At 54.9% G+C, this 18500-nt stretch overlaps 1 protein-coding gene across 3 annotated transcripts in view; it reads right to left on the reverse strand.

The window, feature by feature from the left end:
• Nucleotides 1-857: 857 nt before the first annotated feature.
• LOC116946471 (uncharacterized) overlaps nt 858-18500 on the reverse strand; it is a 56713-nt gene continuing 39070 nt past the window's right edge. For all 3 annotated transcript variants that reach the window (XM_032961379.2, XM_032961378.2, XM_032961376.2), the window contains exons 4-7: nt 15746-15921; nt 11723-11818; nt 7011-8062; nt 858-6596 (exon numbers count right to left, since the gene is read on the reverse strand). In XM_032961379.2, coding sequence (XP_032817270.2) covers nt 5931-6596; nt 7011-8062; nt 11723-11818; nt 15746-15921 — 1990 coding nt within the window. In that variant the 3' untranslated portion in view covers nt 858-5930. The remainder of the gene's footprint in view (nt 6597-7010; nt 8063-11722; nt 11819-15745; nt 15922-18500) is intronic.

The raw sequence follows: 18500 nt of genomic DNA on the forward strand, positions 1-18500 counted from the left end.
CAATCACTTGGGGGGAGAGTTGCTCCGGCCAGAGTGGCTGGCATGACGGTCGGCTCGTCTGCAGGAGGGAAGGAGTGAGACGAATGGTGGTGGTGGTGGCATCACTGGACCGTGAGGGATGGCGACGGCGGGAGGGAGGCCATCATCCAGCAGTGGATAGACCAGAGGCTGACGGCGATGATAGTGATGGGAGAGGAATGTGCGGTGCATTGCAAGCAGAGGCTTGCCACCGTCCCGTTACTTACGGGTAAAATGTATTTGTACCAAAGAAGTCGTTATTATGGGGTGGGCATACATTCACATGTGACACGTGTGGAGGAGGGCTGGTCCTACATCTTCATCTGTTACAATATACAAAGATCCCCCGTGTAGCCTTAACAGACTGCTGGGGCAAGTGCTGTGAGCGAGCAGCACCTATGAAGGCCGGCACGACACACGAGGGGGTGGGTGGCCAGCACCACGCCCGGCCGCCTTTGTCTCTCTATTGGTGATGTGTTATACACACCCCACCAGGTACTCTGATTCGACATAGGAGAGGCCCAAGACCGGTTCAGATCATCGTCACTGGTGTTAGCCGTGAGCGGGAATCGAACACGGGTCGCTGGACTTGTAACGCAGCGCGCTAACCGCTGCACCACCGCTCCCACGTATACTAAACAGTGCACTACACACACGCGCGCACGCGGTAAAACCTTGCAAGCGTAAATGGGGCTCGCAGTCAATTTTAAATTGCAGTAAAGTACTTACGTAAGCTGAGGGATTTATAGGCGTCACTTAAATTATAATCAACAAAACTTCACATATTCCATTATGGCAACGATCAATATTTTCACATGTATGTAAAAAAAAACAACCACCACGTAAAATCGTATTTTATGTTGAAGAATTGCACAACACTTTGGCATGTACAAGTCTAAAAATACACAAGTTTAACTCATCCATCATGGGTTGCCGGTAAATGCCACTGTGTGCCATTCATTGTGTATATTTGCATGAGTATATATTCAATTCACTCGATATATTGCACACTTATATAAATATATACACAAGCGCAGTATGTACACATGTGCATATACAGTTGTACATATATAATTAAAACACTCATATGTATTGTATATTCTTATTTTATCGTTTTACATGTCAGGAAAATATTTGACACCCAATACCAAAAAACGTTGCACCGAGCGATTTGTATTTATCGCGTTTCAGTCGATTCGAAGCAGCCGGGGTCACACACGGTCATATCGGGGTCACGTGGGAGGAGGGGGGGGGTCATGTTGGAGAGGACACGCCAGGGTCAAGCCGGGGTCATTTCATTTTGACGTCACTAGTGGGGTGAAGTCACGTGCATTTGCAGCCAATTACAACTTCCCAAAATCCCACTCGTAGATGAATGTGGTGAACACAAGAGAGGACATCGTCGTCGATTTTACAAATCCGTGTGTTCAGTGCAATATCTGCGGCACCCTTGTGCATTTGCTTATTATACAGGCACATATATATATAGCTCTATTTAAGTATATAAAATGAAGGTGTCTATCTAGCTTTATTTGTAATAACTGTTACTATTTAAAAAACAAATTCTACCATAACTGCGGGACAAAACGTTGGCGAGCTGGCAGCGCCCAGCGCCTCCCTCTTGCCTCACGCCCGCAAACACACACACAGGTGACCCACTGCCTGGAGCCCCCACAGGACGCACAGCATCAGGGGGGGGGGGGGGGTGACCCACCAACTCTCCATCCCGCACTCCACCTAGGGTTGCCACCTGTCCTGGTCGAGTGTTCGCAAATATGCTGGAGAAGCTGCGGAAAAAAATCCTTCCGGGAGATCGCGTGAATGTAAATGTGTCGTTGTTAAAGCCAGCGCCCACCACCCTACGCAGCCAATCGGAAAGGTTTGTCGAGCGAACAGGACGCGCCAGCGAGTTACGATTTCAGCACGCCGGTTGTGTGTTGGGAGAGTGAACCCACAACATTCACAATTCGACTACGACGTTTGGCTGGTGTTTACAACCAGCTTCATCAGGCGATTTGCCAGAAATAATATTGCTCGCGAAAGCCTACGTGTTAGAACTCCTTCCGGGAGATGAAAAGTCGTCGTGGTTTTTGTGTTTTCGGTTGCGCGATTAAGACACCCACTCAATAAAGATTAACGCCGGATGTTTCTTCTTTCCCGTGTGATGTCCCCCCCTATCCCCCCCCCCACCCCGGTCGTTATTGTACCCATGAGGTGGCAACCGTAGGCTAGCTCCAGCAGGGCTTTACATTCAATCGTAGAGACACCATCGCTTATCCATGCCGTTTGTCACAAAGCAACAGCACACGTTGCTCTACGGTACAAATAGCATCACGTCACAAGCAGCGTGCAACCCCGACATCAGTCTCCACTCGAGGGTGGCGACCTCACCAAAGCGTTGTGTGCCAAGCCTCTAGTGCATATCACAAAAGACAAACAAAAGACAAAGATCCCTCCCGTATAGCCTTGAGCAGACTGTTGAGCTAAGTGCTATTAGCGAGCAGGCCGGAACGGCATACACGAGGGGATTAGGTGGCTGCCGCCACCCCAGGCCGCCTTTGTCTCCACACCACGTACTCATTTTAAGGCCGAGTTCACCTTGTGGAAGGTCCCAGGAGCGATTTAAATATTCACCACCGGCAACGGGAATCGAACCCGGGTTTTTTTTTCCGAGCGCCGATGCGCTGACCACCACGTCACCGCTCCCCGCACCTCACACGCGCGCGTGCACGATAAAGCCTCAGCGGACATCTGCCGCTCGGGTGGGTGCCGGGGTAGCTCCGTCAAGAGCTCCGTCGCTTTTCTCCCCGCACCCGCCAAGCAGCCATCACCGCTGAGCTTCCTCGCGTGCGACCTGTACGCGGTGCCGTACGTCGAGATTCTTTCGCACCGCACGTGGCCAAGCGCACTCATCGGACTTGGCTGGCGCGCAGGTCGCAGGCAATGTGGGAACGCGCACCCGGCTGTGCAATCGCGATCGACGCAAAGTTCCTCCTTCACCGCTCGCTTGCCGGTGTCGATTGCCGGCAATCATTTGCCACAAAAGTGCGCCGGTGAATCGTTACACTCACCGGGAAAGAAGCGGGAGGGGAAGTGGGTTGGGGGGTAAGGGGGCACGTACGTGGCGCACAGACACCCTGCCCTTCAGATAATAGAAACTCACATTCGTCAAGAACAATGCCATGAATACACTGAAAAAGAACACGCGGACGCACCGGCGCTTATTCATCGCGTTTAAATGAAATGAAGAAGGGCCATTGTCTGAAACGTCGCCTACTATATAATTTTTCCTTTTAAGTTCGCAGTGTTATTGGAAAAACGTGTTTAGTTTTTTTTTGTTATTTGTGCTTGTGCACCACTGCTGCAGCAACATCACCAAATAAAATGTGTTTCCTCTCGAAGAGAGGAAAACATATCACTTCAGGGTGTTTAAGCAACCGGCCTCGGATGTTCAAAGTCACTGGAACGTCACGCAGCTCAGCGTGACACTTTAAAAAAAAACACGAAGAAAGAATTCCTGCAAGTCACAATAATGCCAACAAAACAAGAGGACACCTTTGAGTCTGAACGCGTTTGCGTAAGCGACACGGGCGCAGCGGCGTCCCACCATCGCACGCCGTCACGCCTATCGCGCCCGCTCACACCCTCCCGTCTCGCGGCATTCAACGGCTTTAACTGCCCAATGTTCTCTCCCTTAACCCCTCGTAAGGAACACACACAAAAAATAAACAAACTCACGCAGATCGCACGCTCGTTCGCGCGCACGCGGCTCCGGAACATCACACTCACCCGTGTCCAAAGACAAAGATCCCCCCGTGTAGCCTTAACAGACTGTAGGGGCAAGTGCTGTTAGCGAGCACCTATGAAGGCCGGCACGGCACACGAGGGGGTGGGTGGCCAGCACCACGCCCTACTGCCTTTGTCTCCCCAGCGGTGATGTTTTGACACACGACACACGAGGTACTCATTTGAGGCCGAGTCGACCTAGGGGTGGAGGCCCAAAACCGGTTCAGATAATCGTCACTGCTGTTGGCCGTGAGCGGGAATCGAACTCGGGTGGTCGGCTTCATAGAGCAGCGCCCTGACCGCTACACGACCGCTCCACCACCTCTTCTCTCACACACACACCACGCCACACACCCACCACTGATGGTGACATTTACAAGCGGCAATTACCGATTTCCACCTCCTTTTAGTGGCAGCCAGTAAATCTTACACGGTCGCGTTGCACAAACTTGACGGCCACGCAAGTGCTGTAAACGCACCACGCTGTGCAGAGAAGCTTTGTGTTGCTCGTTAACTCACTTTTCCCCCAGCTGGCGTCACGGGGTAAAGTTCCCTTTCCCCGCTAGCGGCAGGCAGGGTGGGGGGCTCGAACCACACCTGCCCCCCACACCAAGCGGTCGACGCGCAAGGCCATCACAAGCAAGAGGAATGAAATGCGAAACGAGACCAATAAAAAGGAATCGTCGTTATTCCTCATTTGAAAGAATCCTCCCGGAAGGTTTACGGCAGTGACCGGTGGCGCTCAGAGGTCGTACGTATGTTAAACTTCTTTTCGCGCCGTGCTAATCGGAGGTTCCTGAAAGCCTGGGCTTGGAGGGCCCCAGGGTGAGAATGCCATGTTGGGGCTGCCCCTTATTCTTTCGCAAAAAAACAAATAGTCCCGTGGTTTGAGCTTTTTTTTTGTTTGAGGCCTGTGGCAAAATCCTCCTTTCACTTCCCTCATCTGTGCGGCCCTGGTGGTGTTTGTTGGGCCCTCAAGCACGGTTCACCGGCAGCGTTCCATCTCCTCGTCCCCTCGAGCCGCACGTCCCAAAAAATATCTCTCGCACGCGACGGACGCCAGCGCTCGGAACGCGCATTGTTGGTGGAGCGGCACGAGGAGAGGATAGATGCGGAGACCAACGCATGCAGGGCAAGACATTTGGGATTCTTCGTGGGAACCACAGGCACGGCAGGACGGAGAGCGACACCGCGCGGCAACGGTGAATGGCACACACCAGCTGAATTGATGAGGTTCGCGTGTTGTTAGCGAGCGCTTATGAAGGCCGGCACGCATGCGTGTTGAACTTCTTTCGCACCGTACATAGTCAACCGTGCTGACCGGTTGTGTATCATTGTCAACTTTATTATTATTATTATTTAAAAGAAAACAACGCTTGAGGTGGCCGAGTGGCTCGGAGGTTCGAGGAGTGAGCTGGCGAAGCTGAGATCCTGGGGTCAAATCCAGGCAGCCGTCTGTGATTAAACCAGGATTCAAGTGGAGTGACTGGATGGTGTTAGCCCGGTCACCAAAAACCGTCGTGGAAGGTGGCGTCGACTGCCATGCGACGAATATTACTCATGTGTAGTGCAGATCGGAGAGTGCTGCCCCCTACTCTGTGAAACAAGGGTCCATTTGTAGGTATCTCAGACATAGCTCTGTGGTATCCACTTCCACAGTGGGCCACTCCCTAAAATGAAGAGGTTGCACTTCTCTATGAGAGATGCAAATTGATATTTTGTCTCAAGACGTGACCGCGATGGCACAGTTGGGGGAATTACAAAACAGAACCCCGAAATGCGTGAATGAATGACGTCACTAACTTTATCAGACCCTCCTGGTGCATGTTGCATTGTCCATTACGGTTTCAAAGTTCACCGTCACTTGCGATGCGAACCGGCGTCGTGAGCTCAACGAGGTGGAATGTTACGTCCAGGGATTCGTTTCGGCCCGATTGGTCCGGTGACGGCAACCTCAAAAATAATTCCGCGCCCCCCGGCACACCGCATCGATAACGCCTCTCGCTGCTACGGCTCCGGCCGCGGTCGCGAGTCACGCGCCCGCTCCATTCTAACGGGCACCAACGAGCCGGAAAAATATCCGGTGAGAGGTCTCACAGCCAACCCCCCCCCCCCCGTTCCCCCGGTCACGTCGTCGCCGCCGTCTCCGAAACCCCGGCGCTGACCGGCAGGGGCCTCCGTCCGGAGCCGTGCACTCCGCTTTCCTCCGTCCGGCGCGGCCTCGGGGGCACCGCCTCCACCACGGAGCACGAGACGGACAGAGGCAGCGCCGCCAGCTCGCAGGGGTCACCTCCACCCCTCCCCGTCGCCGTCGTCCCTCCGCTCCTCGCCGCCGCCGCCGCCGCCGCGCAAAACTCCGGAGGCTCGGCCCGGAAGCGGACGGCGGCGTGCCCCGAGCCGAACGCGAACGTGTCCGGGCAGTCGGGCGCCGTGCTCGTCACGACGCCCGCGACCGGGGGCGGCGTCCCGCGGTGGCGGCGGCGGGGGGCGCCGGCGAACGACGGCTCGGCCAGGCGCTCGGGGGCGAACGCCACCGCGGCCTCTTCGTCGAGGGAGGAGGAGGAGAAGGAGGAGGTGGAGCCGGCGGCCCGGGCCACCCTGCTCATGTCGATCATGTAGACGCTGCCGACCACGGCCACCGCGTGCGGCAGCGCTTTCGGCAGCTGCAGGAGGCGGGTCGAGAGTTGGCGCGGCTCGCTCGGGAAGGGCCGGGCGGGACCACCGGGGGTGGCGCCGAAGTGGCGATCGTCCGGGGGCTGCGCATGGGCGCCGTTGCCGGACGTGGGCCCGACCTGCGAACGAGACGGTGGAGGTTTGTTGGAAGAACGCACCGAGTGTTTAATGCGCACGCGTTGGTTAGGCGTACGATTAAAATCGTTACCGGCTGGAGTGAATGTGGTTGTGTTATTCTCGGAGCACTGAGTCGGCAATGCCGAGGTGCAGAATTTGATTCTGGGCATCAGTCCAATCGCGATTAAACTCGTATAGCGAATTGATGGTATCAGCCCAGTCCCCGATGACTCTTCATTGGGGATTGCATTTTGACGAGGGGTCTCTGACCCGCCCATACTGGACATCTGTGAAAAAGAGCTTCATAGCTCATCAGATTCCTCGAGGCTAAATAAAGATCCTGATTCTCAAATCAGAGGAATAAAAAGACACACGAAAAAATTTACCAAAATCAACAACCCAGAAACAAAACTCACGGCAGCGTAGCACTGGGCGGCCTGCTCCTCGTACAAGGAGCCTCTTCCTTTACTCCCCGGGGGGTCTCCGGCCAAACTCCCAGAATGCCGCGCGGAAGCCGTCAGGCCACAGCGGGCGGCGTCTGCGAACGGAGGCTGCTGCGTCCGCGGAGCCGCGGAGACCAGCGGGTCCGCCCGCCCGCCGCCAGCACCGCGCACGGCAAGCGCCGGCGGGGATCGTGCCGTGGCGGGAGGAGGCGCCGCCGCCACAACCGCGGGGTCGTCGGTGAGCCGGGCCGCGCCGCCTCTGTGCGGCGAGAGCGAGTGGGTGCGGCCTGCGCCGCCGGGGGACGGGGGCCTATCCCTCGCCACGTCGCGCCGGTACGGCGACAGCGAGTGCGTCCGGAACGCGCCGTGCCGACCGGGGGCAGGCGAGCCGTCGCGCGGCACCGCCCGCGGCCGGCTCGGCGAGCAGCCCCCGGCGAGGCGAGGCCGGTCCCGCATCGCGCGCTCGAGCAGAACGCCGAGGCGATTCGGAGACGGCGCCAGCGGCGCTCCCTTGCCGGGCCGCGCGCCGCGGCCCGGCGCGTCGTACGGCGGCGACCTCGTGCCTCCGCCGGCGAGAGAGCGACCCAGGAGTGCCCTCGAGCATTGCGATGGCGAGCTTCCGCCGGGCGTCACCGCGAGAGCGGGCGCCGCATCGTGCCGCGGCGGAGGAGAGGGATGCGCGGCGGAGATGGAGGCGGCGCCGTGGAGTGATGCTCGCAGCCTCAGCGTCAGGCGGGCGACTTCGTCGTCGTCGTCGAAGGCGGCGTCGGCGGTGCTCGGCCATCCTCCGGCGGAACGGGCCCCGGGTTCTCCAGTCCCACACGGCTCCCAGCTGCCCAGAGGAGAAGCGCTCCCGAGGTTCCCGTCGGATCTGAGCGCCGCGAGAGCCGCCAATCCTTCGTCGTTATCGTCATCGTCGTCTTCGTCGTCGTCATCGTCGTCGTCGTCGCGATCTCGATCCGAGTCGTCGGCATCGGAAAACTGGTGATCCTCCCTGGCTCCTGGAGACGGCTGCCACTCCGGATCTGCGCATTTCACGAGACGGGAGACAGACGCAGACAAGAACCCTCATCGTCGTCATCATCGTCGTCATCATTGTCGTCATCATCGTCGGCGTCGTCATCGCCGTCATTATCGTCGTCATCATCGTCGTCGTCATCATCATTAATTACGCCGGCGCCTCCCTCCAGTGCCTCTGAAGGTGCCAGAACACCGAGGCGTCTGAGATGATGAACTCATCTCGTCGTTCCGTCTCCGCGGTTGGTTGTCCTCTTGGACGCGTTCTCTGCTTTTTTTTCTTGTTGCTGTTTTTTTGTCGTTGGCTGCCTCGCCATCGTTCGAAAGCAACGGGCGGCTTCATTGAGGCGGAAGCAGCGAACGTTTCGCCCGTCGCACGAGGAAAAGTGTGGGGGGGGGTCATCGCGAGGCAGCCGCAGCGGCGGAACGTCGCCAGGAGGTGGCGCCACACGGCCGCAAAAAAAAACCGAGCAAGCCCCCTTCGGCTCACTTCGCGGGCAACGTAAAACTGCTACAAAGAAACTTTCACGGCCAGGAGCGTTTCATTTCACCGGGTGAGGCCCCACTGGGCTATACGGCTCTTTTTTTTTTCAGAAGCGACCTGGCCACAAATGATAAGCTCAACGAAGTGGCCAATCACGTGGAAATTTACAGCAGCCAAATACTCTTTAAGTGCATGTTGGTTTCTAAATGTGAAGGGGGAAACAAACCGGAGGACCCGGAGAAGAATCCGCGCGAACACGGGGAGAGAGAGAGTGAGAGAGAGCGTGCAAACTCCACATATACATGCGTCAGGGTCGGGATCGAACCCAGGCATCTTGTACACCGGGCGAGGTAGTTAACAACTCGCCACTGCTTGCTCCGCGTGGACGGATTCGCGGCCACGTGGATGGATCTCCGAGCGCCAGGCAAACCAAAATAAGCCACGTTTCACAGATGAAGCGAGGACCCGGTGTCTATCGGGTCAGTGGGCAAGGATTGGCGGGGAAGATAAAACGATTCGCTACCCACCACCCTAACCCAATGGTCTTCACTCACTTTCAGGGGGGAGCCTGCTTTCGCCGATGAGACATCATCGGTGTGTGAGGGCCGCCGCACATTTAAAACCCATTGGGGGTTTCACAGCAGCGCAATGATAGGGGCGCATCAGGGATCGCGCTAAAGGCCACCAGGGAGCCGTAGTGGTCTCGCGGGCCTTGCAATGAAAAACACTTCCACATCCCCTGCCAGAACATTTCTCCTCCACACCACCGCCCTCTTAACCCCCCACCCACCGCCGCCCCCCACCCCCCCTGTGATTCAACGAATTGCCTCGGTTGAGGGTCACGATAACAACCAAGAATCTCTCTACATCTGCAGTTTCCGCCCCCACCCCAATGTGACCCCGATTGTGCTGTGTGCGCCGCGTCACGAGACGAGGAATCCACTCCGAACTCTCACAGAGAGAAGGAGAGAGAGGGAGAGAGCGTCGCGGACAGTTTCGTTCGACAACGGCCCAGCGGATATCGCAGAACTACTTCTCGGATCCCTTCAACGTGGCTTCTGGTTCGCACAGAGGGGGCAGTCCCCCCCCTCCCCCCCCCCCCCCCACTCTGCATGCAGAGAGCGAGAGGCACAGATGCAGCGAGGTGCGGGCAAACGGAGACGAAAAAGGACGAGAGAAAAAGAGAAAAGCAAGTCGCGATAGAAGTTAGACAGGTTGGTAATTTGGCGATCTTTTTTCGAGGCTATGAGTTTAGAGCTGAACCTTGATGTATTTAATGAACCCAGGGCCCTCTTGGACTTCTTGGAAGCCAGAACCTTTAGTTTTAATTGCTTATCTTGCTTATACGGGAGGCAGTGGGTTCGTTCCCGACCCTGACGCTTGTATATTTGGAGTTTGCACGTTTCTCTCCCCGTGGTCGCACAGATTGTTCTCCAGGTCCTCCAGTTTTTCCCTCCACATTTAGAATCAACATCACGCATTTAGAGTATTTGGCTGCGATACATTGCCAGGTGATAAGCCACTTAGTTGAGCTATCAATTGCGGCCAGGTCGCTTCTGAAAGATAGCTACATAGCTCAGTGGGCCTTACCTGGTAAAATAAAAACAGTTGTAGTAATATTTTGATTTAAAGCTTTCGTGACTGCAGTAATTCATATTCTTAGCTCTTTCGGTAAAGTCACATTGAAGGGAAGCAATTAAATAATAAAATATATATGAAACAATAAAAATTCTCACGACGTTTCGACCATAACACAAATGGTCGTCATCAGGTGTGTCGGTTTGCATCAATTAATTTATTTTTAAACGGTGTATGTATTTATTTTTAAAAAAACGTCAGCGCCACGCGCAGCGATTTGGCAGTTTATTTAGAAGGACTAGTCCATCTATGTTCTGAAAAGAGGAGGGGGGAGACGAAAAATTAATGTATGCTGTCTGAAAGCCACTGTAAGCGTGAACAATCAGTTAAGACCTGAAATGGTTAATCAAATCTTTCCAATGATTGCTAAGCCAGAATCCATCTTCTCGGTTGAAATTGTCTCTGTGCTTGTATATGTGGATAGCCTCATGAACGAATCTCTCATGGTAGCCAGATGGCTTACAAAGAACCTCTGTTTTTTATTATAAATAAATAAATACACTGTTTAAAAATAAATAAATGCAAACCGACACACCTGATGATGACTGTTTGTGTTATGGTCGAAACGTCGTGAGAATTTTTATTGTTTCATATATATTGTATTATTTTATTGTTTCCCTTCAACGTGACTTTACCGAAAGAGCTAAGAATATGAATATAGTTGTAGTAATAGTTTGTATCTGCCGAGTTGGACCAGCGCTCCCCCTCCACTGCACCCCATGTTGCTGTCCAACCAAGTCACACGTGGCGATGAGGACTTAGCCAAGAAGCCATGCCCCCCCCCCCCCCCCCCCCCCCCGGAGGCCGCCGGGCCTTACGTAACGGAAAGAAGAAGCCTGTGGAAGTAACCTGGAACCATCAGCAGAAACGAGGGCCACCCTGGGGAGGATGCGGGGGTCTCAATCTCGGCAGCCGTTGTCGGCAAAACTGCGCCGCCGTCTTTGCCGGCTGGCGGGGGGGAAGGAGAAGGGAGACTGGGAGCCGGGACGAAGGTCAGGTGACAAACATCAGATTGACAGATATTAGATATTGTAAGACGATCCATGAGTTGATGGCGTCGCTTGGTCGACTGCAAATTTAAACTGGCTTTTTTCTTTGTGGCCAATTCCTCGCTGCCCTCGCCGGCTCAATCGAGGCCTTCCTGCTTAAATTAAAGTCGTTTCTGCTTTTGATTTTCAGTCGAGCCGAACAACAGAGAACAACGCCCAAGACGACGCTCACTGTGGAGACGGAGCTACAGGCAAGATTGTTACGTGGAGAGACTGCGGTGGGGATTCTGACGGCATGGGGAGAGACTTTCATCCAGCAGTGGTTAGATAATCGCTGCTGCTGATGATGATGATGAAATGTATCCATCCAAGCTGCCATCGATATTTCCTTTGGTCCACGCACCCCTCAAATTTCTGGGACACAAGAGTCGCTCGAGACAGTCAGGAGGGGTTGTGAGAGGATGTGAAGGGGATAACATCAGGGGTGTTAGGGACTGTAGGAAAGTATGATGGGGTACGAGTGGGGGCTAACTCCCCCCCCCCCCTCTCCGCCTCACCTTGCTCCCCGGGGTCGTCTCCCATCATTGCGCTCATTCCCATCTCCAGGCACTTCTTGCTGTGAGCTTTGGACTTGACGTGCTTGGTGAGGTTCCCTGGGGGGAAACAGAAGCGGCGTCACCACGCCGTCGGCCTTTCGCAGCGGCGCCGTCCGCGTAGCTCTCCCGACGCGTATTCGGGGGTTGCGCCGACCGCGTGCGGCCTTCGGCGCGAAGTCTGACGTTCCGCTCCAGGATGCTCCCTGGCAGCTTCTTCTTCAAGGAACCCAAATCCTGCAATTTAACAATTCCCAAAGACGCTCCCGGCACGCGGAACGAAACGTCGGGCATCGCGCCGAATCGACACGTGGCGGCGGGTACTATGGCTTCCCCCCCCCCCAAATGTATAATTAGCTGAAGACATCTCAATATATAGAGAACCGCTAAAGCTTGGGGAATTATTGGCAGGAGTGGCTCATCGCCTGGCTGCCTTTTCGCTTTTCTGCGGCTCCTCCTCTCGAGTCATTCTCTCGCTTCTCGGTGGCGCCCTACAAAGTTTAAATTACTCTCACGATTGTTGTCCCTCTCCTCTCTTTACTGAGCCGTTTCGCCACTGATCTGCCAACACAGCACCCAGGCCGGACGCGAGGTACCAAACAAGGGGCTCTGTTGATTAACTGCAGTTGTGTAAAGTAAAAAAAGCCAACCTCTCACTGCCCAGAACTCTAATCAAAGCCACCTAGTGAAGTTAAAAATACAACAGAAGCAGCCAACGCTTCATTAGCTGTAATCATTAGACGGTAAGCGAGTTCCAACAGAATTACACAAAAATGAGCTCGTTAAAATTCCACTGGCGCTGCAGAGGCATTCCCATCTGGGCGAAGCCGTGCAGGTGAGTGGCCATATTGCGGCCCGAATCCCCTTCTTGCCACGGCGCTCGCTCTCCCCCACGGGGTTCCTTCGTCACCGCCTCGGGTGCGTCCTGTGGTCAAGATGACCCTGCTCACAGACACGGGCCGGCAAAATAATTCCCTGCGCAGCGTCCATCCGTCAGTTCGTCCGTCCATCACTCCGTCAGTCCGTCCGTCCTTCCTTTATCTGTCAGTCCATTTGTCTCTCTGTATATCTTTCCATCCACAATCTTGCAGTCCATCTATCTGTCTGACCATTCCTCTCACCGACTGTTCCTCTCTCCATCGATCAATCAATATGTCCCTATCAATCCATCCATTATTCATCAGTACATCAGTTTACCATTCTGTCAATCTCTCTGTCCATCTGTCATTCCATCCACTAGTTCATCTATCCATTTGTGTGCTCCGTCTATGTGTTTGTCAATCCCTCCATCCCTTTGTCCATCTGTCCAACCATCATCCCATGCATTCATCCATTCACCCATCATCATTCCATCCATTTTGTACATCCATCCTTCATTTTGGTCACATGTTCATCCATTATTCTGTCCATCCAGCCACTAGTCAGTCCGTCTGTCCGCCTACCCACCGCCCTTCTATCTGTCCTCGTAACATCTCATCTCTCCATTATCCCATCTGTTCATCCATTTTCCCATCTTCCTGTCCATTGCTCCCTCGCTGCCTCCTGCCCTCGCTTCCTTCCTCACTCCCTCTCTGTCCGTCCATCCGTCCGAAGCAACAGCTCGCGAAGGATGTCTTGAAGCAGCAGCACAGAGGGCTCGCAGCACAACTGGGATAAACTCCGACTGAGCCCTGAAGCTGAAGGGAATTCTGAGCAGAGTGAACCTTGGAAAAATAAAAGCTTAGCATCATCTCGGGAGGTTTTACTGGGAATCAGCCTATTCTAAGAGCCTTAATATAATTAGCAGCCTTACTAACGAGCTTCAAGACAATGTTGTGCTGGAAAGCTGACGGGGGGCAGCTCGAAAAATGTGTCCATGGCGCTCACCATTGCTGCATTGGTCTGGTGACTGTGGCGGTCTCAGTGGCCGTGACAAGATGTAAACTACCTCACCTGGTAAACATGTTGTCATGGGTTTCATCCAGACCCTACCGCCTGTATATTTGGAGTTGTTCTCCCCGTGATCGCGTGGATTTTTCTCCGGATCCTCCGGTTTTTCCCTCCGCATTTAGAATCAACGTGCGTTTACAGCATTTGGCTAGCTATAAATTTCCACACGACGGTAAGCCACTTCGTCGCCCTATCATTTGTGATAGCGAGGTCGCTTCTGAAAAGTACCTAAGTAGCTTAGTGGGCCTTACCTGGTAAAATAAATAAAATTGTTAAATATTTTAGTTTTGTGTGGCCGTCACGGTGTGACGGCCACACACGGCCACCCGAGTGGCCGTGACGGTCTGGGTAGTTACGTTGGTGTGCGTCGCTGCGTGGTCTGCACGGCTGCCAGCCACGTTGGTTCAAGCAGTGCCCTGTGCCTCGACCCTCGCGGCCACCACGCGACCTCTAACCCGCAGCACGGTGGCGGGGGTCACCTCCACGCTGGCCACCACGGCATCCTAAAATAATGCACGGAAACCACCGCTTGCACCCGTTGATTGTTTAAGCGTGAAAGGGCGAGCTGTGTTCGGTGGGAGGGTGTGGGGAGACCGGGGTGGGGATGACGGCGGCTGGATAAGAGGGACGTCACCGTCGTCTGAGCACAGGGGCACCCAGCCCGTCAGGCAAGACGGGGGAAGCGGTTTATTCCAATGCAGAAGCGTGCATTCCGTGTGCGCGTGCTCTGCATGAGTGCGTGCGTGTGTTTACGTGGGGAACGGTGGCGCAACGGTCAGCGCGCCGCGCTACGAACCCGGCGAACCGAGTTCGATTCCCGCTCGCTGCCAACACCAGTGGCAGTTATTTGAATCGGTGCTGGGCCTCCCCTAGGTCGACTCAGCCTCAAATGAGTACCTGGTGCGATGTGCAAACACCGCTACGGGGGAAACAAAAGTGGCCGGGCGTGTTGCTGGCTCACCCACCGCCCGTCGCGTGCAGTTCCGACCTTCATAGCTGCTACTCGCTGACAGCACTTGCTCCAACAGTCTGTTAAAGACTTTACGGGGGATCTTTGCCTTTGCCTATGTGCAGTGGTTCACGCATAAAAATTCACAGACGGGGAGCGGTGGTGGCAGCGATCGCCACGCTGTGCTGCCTGCGCCGAGCCGCGGTGAAGTACGGTCAAACAATTCCCACGAGCCGCAAGGAGTGGTGAGGCCCTCATGCAGCAGGGGATTGAAACAAGGGGGCTGTCCGCGAATGGCCATTTACAACAGCAGCAGTAGCAGCTACAGCAGGAGCAGCAGCAGCATTCCAGCGGGCAAACAGCAGACCAAAAACCTGGACTGGATTATACTTCTCTGAGCAGCGGCGTAGCGTGCTTGGCATGGGCCCTTGTGCAAGGAATGAAATTGAGGCCCTCATGTTCAATTTCCTCCCAGATGCATTTCCCGGGACACCTGGGTCCTCCCTCCCACCCTCCATCTCCAGCCCATCAGCCCTGGTGCAATTGCAGCGCCTGCGCACCCCCGATAGCTGGCCAGGCACGCATTTGCAAGGTTCCGCGCTGGAATGCCGCAATTTATCTACGCCAGATTCCAAAGAGCGTTTAAGCACCTCGAGGCTGCGTTAATTGGCACCGCAGTGCTGATACGTACGGCATATTTCCGATCCACTGCACACTGTGTGCTAAATAAGCCATTCTCTAGCCGCTGCCTCTTTTCATCATCGCGCTACACAGGTGCTCGCTAACCCCGTGAGACTTCGAGTTTGCGGTACGTTTTGGCCCGGATTTCGTGCATTTGTTGTTTTTGCTCTGGTTCGCTTGCACATTCCCTCCACGCAGTGTCCTGGAACCGCCGCCACTGCCAACGGCCTTGAGCTGTGGCTGTCCTTGCGACAGAGCTACTCAATGGGGCCTTTTAGCAGCTGAAACAATAAAGTCTGAGTCCAAGCCCAAGCCAAGCACTCAAAAACAGTGCCACCACCGTCCGAGTCTTATCGGCAAAGCAAGGCGACCGTCGTTAGAGATCGCACGATGCCCTCAGGGATCCCACCTGTCCCCCACCTCGATACCTTTAGTCTTGAAGGCGAAGCTGCAGATGTGGCAACGGTAAGGTCGGAGGTCGGAGTGCGAGCGGATGTGCTTCCGCAGCATGCTGGGCTTCTTGCAGCGGATGCCGCACTCCTCGCACACGTACTTGCCTCGCCCGCGGCCCCGCACGTACACGTACTCCTCGTTCGACTTGTACCTGCCGGCGTCGCCACGACAACGGCAACCGCAACCACAGTCATTGTCTCTGAAGGCCCGGCCGCCACCACCGCCACCGCCTCCGCCACCACCGTGACCGCCGCCACCAATACCACCGCCTCCGCCACCACCGTTACTGTCACCACCACCACCACCGCCTCCGCCACCACCGGTGCAACCACCACCATTACTGTCACCACTACCACCACCACCACCACAGCCTCCGCCACCACCGTTACTGTCACCACCACCACCACCGCCTCCACCACCACCAGCGCAACCACCACCATTACTGTCACCACCACCACCACCAACACCGCCACCACCGGTGCAACCACCACCATGACTGTCACCACCACCACCACCGCCACCACCGGTGCAACCACCACCATTACTGTCGCCACCACCACCACCGCCTCCGCCACCACCACCACCACCATGACTGTCACCACCACAACCACCGCCTCCGCCACCACCGGCGCAACCACCACCATTACTGTCACCACCACCACCGCCTCCGCCACCACCGGTGCAACCACCACCTTTACTGTCACCACCACCACCACCACAGCCTCCGCCACCACCGTTACTGTCGCTACCACCACCGCCACCACCGGTGCAACCACCACCATTACTGCCGCCACCACCACCGCCACCACCGGTGCAACCACCACCATTACTGTCGCCACCACCACCGCCGCCGCCTCCGTCACCACCGGCGCAACCACTATGGCCATGGAAGTCGAAGCTTCTGAGCGATGTGATTGCGTTAAAGCGGCAATTCTCAAACCCCAGGTCCTCGCGATGCCACACGCCCCCACAGGGTGATACCGGTCGTGATTCGAGCTTTGCAAGTTGACGGTCTGATCCCAATCACCAATAAATGAACAACAACAAAATCCATCAAGTATGCATTATGCACATGTACCAAAAATGTATTAACTCCGGAAAATAATTATTAACGGCTTTGTTTTGATTGACGTGCGACAGGGCGTATATGACAGATGCGCCCCAAGTGTGCATAAGGGGGCCGAATGAAGCGACTTCAGGAGTAGTTCGTGACAGCATCTTCCACGGGCCGTTCTCTGACGCGGGGTGACGCCACCGCTTAAAAAATAAAATAAGGAAAACTCGATTAAACGAACGGACGGCCTCACGCAATCAACTCAGCCCGATGCGCAGGGGCGGAGCCAGGGGGGTGACAGGGTAGACAATTGTCACCCCCGAAAAACAATAAAAAATCGAAAATCTGAAACGTTCTGCGTATAAGTGTACGACACTCGGTCTGGCGGACTCCGTGCAACTGCATTGTCAGAGTGTGTCGCCAACCGATGGCGTCTAGTTCAACAAGCCTGACTCTCTAAATCATTCTTGAAATTAAAATTTGTTGAATGTCACCCCGGGCTGAAAATCCTGGCTCCGCCCCTGGCGACGCGCCACCATTTCGTCTTGTCTCCAGTCGGCTCATGCCCGAATTAGCGGCGAAGCGAAACTGCTAATTGACTCGTGAAAGCCAGAAACCAGCGTCGCAGTCGAAACGGAGGAAGGCTCCATCCCACGAGGACTCGTTAGGCTTTCTCACTAGGCCCAAACACCCCCCCCCCCAACCAACCACTCGTGATTATGGAAACAAAACATGCGGCCGTTTCACCTGCCACTCGATGCGATGTTTTATGGAGCCCTGCCACCTCTCGCCGCGACCCAACACACCGCACGCCGCGCGCAACGCCGTCCCACCACACCGTCTCACCACCACATTCCCGCAACACCGTCCCTCCACACACTGCGCTTCCTGTCGTGTCTCACCGCAACATTTGTGCGATCCACCAACCCTCGCTGCCTCCGCAGTGCTGGATTACAGGCAGGCACCACTACCACACCATCAGCAACTCAAGCACGATGACTGAAATGCCAGCATCTTTAAAATATCTTCATGAACGAATATTCAAATCGCTCTCTTATGTAAAATAAAAAGTTGGCATTCCACCACCTCAAACAGAGAAATACGCTCTGAAGTCTGGTTACATTCCAACTGGGAAAATGTAACCGTGGAAAAGATGCGGCGCGTGACCGAACGACAGCCGTGTGAAGGCATTAAAACGCCAAGAGATAATGCCAGGATTTACAAAGCGGCTCATCCGGCGTCTCCACCGTGGCTTGCGCCCCAATCGATAACCGTCGGCCGCTCGCACCTGAACAACCGCCAACCTCTTTTTGTTGTTGCGTACGAATTGCCCGTCGCCCAAATTAACCGTCTGCTGAAACGCCAGGCCCAAAGCCGTAACATTGGCAAACGGTGAGCAAACTTCAACAGCAGCTGTTGCTTTGTTTGCCTGTTATTTATTTTTAAATGATGCACTCTTTTTTTGTATTCTCTTTTTTTTTTTACTAGGTAAGGCCCACTGAGCTACGTAGCTCTTTTTTTAGAAGCAACCTGGCTATCACAAATAATAGCTCAACGAAGGGGCTTATCACATGGAAATGTATTCATCATGTTGACGCACGTTGACTCTAAAAGTGGGAGGGAAAAACCGGAGAAAAATTCACGCGACCACGGGGAGAACATTACAACAGGCGTCA

This window comes from Petromyzon marinus, chromosome 27, assembly GCF_048934315.1.
Source record: "Petromyzon marinus isolate PM22_M1 ecotype Great Lakes invasive population chromosome 27, UKy_Petmar_22M1.pri1.0, whole genome shotgun sequence".
NCBI lineage: Eukaryota > Metazoa > Chordata > Hyperoartia > Petromyzontiformes > Petromyzontidae > Petromyzon > Petromyzon marinus.